Source organism: Centropristis striata, chromosome 24 (assembly GCF_030273125.1).
Source record: "Centropristis striata isolate RG_2023a ecotype Rhode Island chromosome 24, C.striata_1.0, whole genome shotgun sequence".
In the NCBI taxonomy this organism is placed as follows: Eukaryota; Metazoa; Chordata; class Actinopteri; order Perciformes; family Serranidae; genus Centropristis; species Centropristis striata.
The window spans coordinates 12,540,047-12,547,602 of NC_081540.1; the positions used below are offsets into that span (position 1 = coordinate 12,540,047).

Consider the following 7,556-nt stretch of genomic DNA (forward strand, 5'->3'; position numbering starts at 1 on the left):
AGCTCTTTAATTAAACTCTTATGAGCTATTTTTGTTGTTATTATTATATTTGTCCAAACAAATGTACCTTTAGTTGTACCAAGCATTAAAATGAACAAAGAATTGGAGAAAACAAGGGTGGTCTAATCATTTTTCCATGGCTGTACATTCATACAGCCAATTTTTACAAAATAATTTATCAGAGAAATTATATTTGCGTTATTTCTTTTTTTTGTTTTGTTATTTATGTCATTATGACTGTGTTATTCTGCACAAAAGACATTTTTGAGTTGTTCCCACTTCTAGCCATGATTCCATAGAGCTGCAGGACCAATATATGTTATATATACTATGTATTGTATTGAAATACAGAAATATAAATAGCAATAAATAAACAGTGCAAAAGCTGAAACAGCTTGTTGTTCAGAGAGTTAATGGAAAAGGAGAAGTTTAAGATGAATCTGATGTAGGAAAAGTACAGCAGGAGGTTGTCAAAAGTATGACGTGGCAGTGTCAGATGCAGATGGACACATTATCTTTACAACAGTGTGCCATTCAAACCACATGGTGCATAAACATTCTGCATACTGTCACAGCATTGCTGCTGACTCTGCCTCGACATCTCCTTACATCACTGCAGAGCAGTATGGAGACGGGACAGCAGCACACAGTCCCTTCTTGTTTCAGCCTCTCCACGTTACGGCACGCCTCGAGGGACAAACAGAGCCACAGTTTCCCCTCGTGATGTCTGTAAAAACGCGCCCAGCCCTGCCAGGTCGATGCGGAGCCGTGCCAGGCGAAGTCTCGTACCAGCTGGGGGCTACCGGACGATTCGCCACGGCTTATTGTGCGCCGTCACAAAGTGTTTTCCTCTCTCTCTTATCAAGTGACACCAACCACAGACCTCTGCGTCTTATTTCTTTTTTGCCGTGTCTAATCATAGCCCGGCAGTTTGGTTTATCCGGACTGCATCTGTGATATCCGTGAAATGTTCGGCCTAGTTCTGCCGCTGCGACACATTGCTGCTCTCGCTATAAATCGCCATCTTAAAGGGAGCATTCACACTTAAAGACTTTGTTACAAGGGCAGCGTAACATTTTCAATCCCCTTTTGTGTTGCATGGACAAAGAAGCAAATCTGTATGAACAGTCGTGGAAACTTTTTAGTCACAACTTAAATATTGTATGTTTTCTACTTATTTCTAGAGGCAACATTTTGCACCGTCGTTCAAAAATCACAAAGGGAGGAATCATCAGAGGAAAAGCAGAGATAGCAGCTACTACACCCACAATAGCCTCAATAAACCAGAATGCCGTGCATCCTGCCTTTGTTTTGCCATCTCTCCTGCTCCCTCCACCTACACATGTAACCCATAGATGGATTAAAACACTTTATGTCTCTTTACGTGCCCGAACGCCCACTTTTGATGGGAAGCAACAAGTTGTGCTCGCTCTCTGAGGGCTGTCAAAAGGCATTCTGGGACACGGTGGAAGCACTAAGTAGAGGAGGCAGGTGGAGGGAAACTGGGTTCACGGAGAGAGTAAATAACTCCTGGAAATGCAAAGAACATCACAGACTGATGTGATCCGAAACAGTATCCGAGGGTGGATTTTTCCTCTTTGATTTCGACAAGAGGAATCCGCTTCCTGTTCCCCACACAGCGACTCTGCAAACATGACACGCAACCTTGAGCATCCGTGATCTTGAGTCAACAAGGCAGGCTGCAACAACAGGCCATCATAAGCTCTCTCCTTCCAAAAATATGACAGAGAGCATGCATTCAAATCCAGGCAGATGTCAAACAGCGGCCGCTTTGTGCCTCAGATATGATGAGGGGCAGGGCAGCGGCGGGCGGTGACATAACTGGATTGACAGAGCAGTTTTAACCCTCGGATTCAAACTGTGACCCTGCAGCTCATACGAGCCGAAACCTCTTGCAGGAAAAGCTCCATCAATCATCCCTATCGAGAGTCGGTAAATTTACTTTGACCACGCACGTAGTGTTTCTGGCCCTAATCGTCAAAATCAATCCAAGCGTGGAGAGCGCTGACGTGGCCCAGTTGTTGTTGTTTTATTGAGTTTTTTTCCACCTCTCTCTCTCTCTCTCTCTCTCTCTCTCTCTCTCTCTCTCTCTCTCTCTCTCTCTCTCTCTCTCTCTCTCTCTCTCTCTCTCTCTCTCTCTCTCTCCATCCTGGGAGGGGTTTTGCTGAGCATGCATGTTCTTTTCCAGCAGCAGCATGCGTCACATTCATAAAGTGGGACCCTGCCTTTGCACCTGGGAGCTGCACAACAACAGTCTGCTACAGTTGGCAACAGGGAGACAAACGAGCACTTGGATGAAGATCTGATAACATCTTGGCAGATGAAATCGTTCATATTTTAAAAAAAATGAAAGATGAGCGTGCTGTGTTTTCTCTAATAGACAACTGACCAGTGGGGACATTTTTGTGATGTAATTGTTGTTGATTGACCACCAATTGTTGCAACCGTTAGCCAAGCATTGATAACATCCCAAAAAGCTCATTCATATAGAGAGAAATATTTGGACTTATGTAGCCCTTTATAGGGCAGTCGTACTTAAAAATTGAAAAATTCTACCCTTAAGTGTTAGGGAAGATATTACAAGACCAAATGTTTCATGTTTATGTTGCAAATCGAGGTCAGTTGAAGTATTATTATAGACTCTGAACATATTGTTTAAAATACTATATTAAATAAATCAATTTCACAACAATGTATTTTCTATCCAAACTGCATCTCCCTTTAAAAGTCTTTGTGTCTGTGCATCATGTTCTGTTTCACATCTTATCTTTATCATCAGATCACAACCCAAGACATATTTAATTTATTCATTTATTTATAAGAACAAAGCAGATGAATCAACCCTGTTGTTAACGTGCCAGTGTTAGCCAGCTGGCTAATTTCCAACTTTTCCTTTGGCGAGACTTTCAGACACCAGTCAGTTGATGGTTGAACAAGACACCATAAAGACAACAACAGCAACAAACAAGCATTGGAGCCATTCAGAGCAACAGGAAGCAGCCAAACACAGACAGTACAGTGACACATCAGGAGCGACCACTATTCAGTTAGCAATGCAAGATAACAACATGAAGCAACAAAACACAGCCAAACCAGGTGGATTATAGCCAGTTGTTGATACGTGCAGAGCTGTAATCAGCGATAGGACATAAATAGAATACAGGGCTGATAGAGATCTTCATGAAAATGTTGAAAATTCAGTTACTGCACCACACAGGAAAAACACAACTATAGAAGATCATAGGGCTGGGTGATATATCCATATAAAAAATATATCGATATATTTTTAAATGTGATATGGAATTAGACCATATTGCATATATGGATATAGTTCAAATTATTTTTCTTTCTTTATATATAAATGCTGCTCTTACTAGGGTTTGTCATATTTAGTTGTTTTGTAATGTTCGTTATTCTTTTCTCATATAAATATATTAATTTCAGAAAAAGATTGGCCTATTGTATTTCATAGGCTATTTTTATTTAAGATATGTGCACTTTATGGAGCTTTGATTTAAAAAAGGCACTCCTGTTATACAGTATTTATGTTTACTTATATAAACGGTTTCAATAAAACTACTTGTGACATGTCATATTTGGCTTTGACTTTGACTGAACATTTGTTCTCACTTTGCAATAAAAATATCGGGATATATATCGTATATCAATATTCAGCCTAAATATATCAGGATATGACTTTTGGTCCATATCGGCCAGCTCTAGAAGATCAGATCACATTTTTATAATATCCAGAACACTACTACGCAAAGCAAAGTTGCAGTGACAGCCTCACAGCTCCTCTAAAGCTCACTAACGGACACGTCTTTACTTATTCTAATCATACAAAACACTAAATGCACAAAGTTACCTCGTGCAGGTGGAGGTCACTTTCAATGTCGACAAAAACAAGCCCAAACTGTTGTAACTCAGTGCTTTGGCGTGGTTAAACTTCATATTGTGACAGCTCTGTAAACTGTTTATATCTGATATCAGGGGCATCTCTCAGTCTTGATTTCACAGATTCGTGCAAACAGCAGCTACAGACGTCTCATCTTTCGTTTTGGAGCATCTTTGCTGCAAGCTGTCTCAACATCAAATCAGTCTCTCAGTGTTTGCTCCAGAAGTGACAAAATTAAACTGCACTGGCACCTCGTAGGTTTTACGTTTCCAACTCTGGTATTTCCCCGCTCACGTCTATCAAGCTCCTACTTTTAATGGGCTAAACGGGAGCAAAATGGCATCGCATCATGCACTGAACACAATGGAAGGCAATAACTGATGTGCTCCAATTAGCATGTCTAATTTGACATTTTCTGTGGAGGAACTGCAGGCGGTAGATTTGATGCTTCAGCAGCGTCGCTGTTTGCATTTCAGCGGAGAAAGGTAAAGCAACTTGATTATATTTTCCGGTTGCAGCCTGTTCAACAGTCTGAGACAAGCTACATGATAAAATGTTTGCTCTCTGGCAACTTGCAAGTTTGGAGTTGCAATCATGCTGCACGTTGTCGGGTGTTTGTCAGCTGGTAATCATCCTTTTCTCGCCATCGTGTTATCAACATGCTGCCTCTGATTAGAGAAATCAAGGAATCAGGCTTATTATCTGTGAAATACTGCTCAAGTTTGATGATTCTGTGTGAAATATGGATGATTTTGCTCATAATAAAGGCATCAGAGACACAACACGTGCATCTCTTTCACTGCAACACAATGCATGTGCAGGAAAATTCTGCAGCAGTCATGTGTGAAATGTGCAGAGCTTTTGAGGCATTAATTATGATCGAGGGGTGACGAAGCAGCTCCTGCTGTTTCCAGCAAAAAAACCCAAAGCAACGTCAAGGAAGCCCAGCTGCTTTAACTTCACATCAGTTGAGATTTAAGAGCAATCTGAGGCCCCCGTTTTCTGTCTGATAGCTCCAAAGAGATTATAGATTAAAAGTAAGAGCAGATTCTCTTTTTCTTGGACATCATAAGCCTTTAAATAGCTCCGCGCCTAAATCAGAGTCACACACCGAGGGACTTGGCTGAGAACATGGCCACTGTCCAGGCATAATTAAGAGCAGGGGAGCAGGCAGACTCCCATGTTGACGGGACAGACAGAAGCATAAAAATAACAGCTTGTAGGGGGAGACTGTGTTCTCACTGCAGCTGCAAGTCTCTGTTGTGATTTCCCCACATTAATAAGTAACGCAAATGTGATGTTTTTCAATGTGTCAGAAAGTTAGTGGCAGGAAAAACAGATCTGTGACTCACGCAACAACATTCAGCGCTCGAAATATGTCAGTGAGACATTAATTAAATTTTAAATCATTTAACCAGAGACAGCTCTCTTACTGACACACTGCCTGAGCAGCGATAGGACGACAACTGAAAATGTGAAATACTCAATCTGACTAACTGGGGAGAAGCTTCAGTTCAGTGAAGAAAAACTGTGACTGAAATGTGTGAATGGAAACAGGTACAAAAACACACTTTCATAACAGTTGTGTTCATATGTAAGCCTTTTCTAACAGGATGAATATTAGATGTTATTTGTAATAACTGCAGAAGCTGCAATTGTTTTTAATTGTGCAAATTTGCCATCTTTAATTAAAAAAGTCCACCACAAATTCCACTTAATACTGCAGTAATCTACTCTGTGTGAATACAACTGTTAAAAATTGTGGGTATTTTTCTGTTTCCCTGTCCTTTTTGGAGTAGAGAATTGTGGGAGTTCTGATAAATTGTTAATGAGAGTTTTAATAGAATTTTGGGTGCAAATTTAGGAGGCTCAGAATAACATGGAGACACATTCGTTTTCAGTTTCATCTGGAGATAATCCTCAGGATTTGCTCAGTAATATTGAGTGAATCACAGACTTTATTTATCCTGTGAGCAGGGGGCGGGGCTGCAGGGGTGCCCCCCCCCCCCCCCCCAATCAGAGTCAGAGGGTGATTGTATCATGGATGGATTAATGAACAGGCTGATTAGGTATACACCCCGGGTCCCTGAACCAGGAAGTCTGTATGAAGTGATTGTTTACAAATGACTAAGAAATGACTACAAGAATGTATAAAATGGGACGCTAAATGTCCACCAAGATGCAAATTAACCACAGAGGGATGCAAAATAATCACAAAAATTAGCAAAAATGCCAAAAGACCTCAAATGCAGAAAATTGGAAAATTAACACAAAGACGAAAATGATAACAAAGATACGCAAAATGTCTACAAAGTATTGCAAAATGACAACAGAGAGACGCAAATTTTTAAAAAAATTGACTATAAAAGGATGCACGATGACAATAAAGATGGAAAATGTCTACAAAGGGATGCAAAATGACACCTAACAGATGCAAAATGACTACAAAGAAGCGTGATCACCAAATTGACGATATAAAGACTCAAAACGACCATAAAGTGAGGCAAAATTAAAACAAGAAAAACACAAAACGGCCGCAAAGAGATGCAAAAACCACAAACAGATTCTAAATGACCACAAAACGACCGCACAAGGATGCAATATAAATATAATAATAAACCCGAAATGACTAAAACTGATGCAGAATGTCCACAAAGAGACCCAAAACAACCTCAAAGTGACGCAAAATGATTACAATGACACGCAAAATGACCAGGGAGACACACAAAATTACTTAAACCAACGCAGCCACTTTTTGTGGGGGGTTTTTTGATACAGAAAGACACAAACAGCAGCTATTTATTAATACTACAAAGTTTTTGATTTGGCCTTCATTTATGACACTGAGTCAATACTACATACAGCACTAAATCCATTAGTTTAAGTGTGCAGTGAGATCTGTAGACATTTTTTGTGCAATTCAAACACAGCAGACAGGTTACATCCTGTAGTAAATAAGATCATTCATCCAAAGAAGAAAAAGGTCGTCAGTGTGAACGCAGCCTCAAAACTGGATCAAAAGTGAATGAGCTGCTGAGTAAATGACCAAGAGGTGTGAAAATAAAGCACACACACAACAACAAGGGTGTGACTGCAGCACCCACTGCCTCCTACCTGCTCTTTGACAGAAGCCAAGAGGTTGTTGGTGGTGGCGTTGACGCTGCTGGCATTCGGCGGGAGGCCGTGACCGCTCGGCCCCTCTCTGACCGCCATGGGCCCTTCCCCCTCTGCGTCCCCCTCCTCCATCTCCTCCACCTCCTCCCTGCTATAGTCCAGGGCCGGCTGGCTGCTGAGGCGCCCTCTCTGACCCTGCAGAAGGACGACAAGCCGGTTTAGGACTGTGGACAAGGAGGATACACGGCGAGCAGAAGATCACTGTCGTGCCCCCGGGGGCCTCTAACTGTGTCAAAGTGCAACTTTACAAGCATCATATTGTCTTTTAGCTTCTATAATAATCCTGCATGGATTCACTTTCACCTGAAGCGTGCTATCTTATATCCCTGCAGGGACTCGTAATGAATTTATGGTGACCTTAGAATAGCACTATAATATTCCTACAATGGTAGCTTACTGTGTTCTTTTTATGCACCTATAGGATCAATTTTGCAGGGATTCACAATAGAAGATTATAATGCTT

The 7,556-nt window shown here is 41.1% G+C and overlaps 1 protein-coding gene across 1 annotated transcript in view; it reads right to left on the reverse strand.

Annotated features, from left to right (window-relative positions):
- The window catches only part of LOC131962632 (plakophilin-4-like), a 56,714-nt gene extending 49,534 nt beyond the window's left edge, over positions 1-7,180 (reverse strand). The window contains exon 1 of the mRNA XM_059327583.1: positions 7,034-7,180. Coding sequence (XP_059183566.1) covers positions 7,034-7,165 — 132 coding nt within the window. The 5' untranslated portion in view covers positions 7,166-7,180. The remainder of the gene's footprint in view (positions 1-7,033) is intronic.
- Positions 7,181-7,556: the final 376 nt, after the last annotated feature.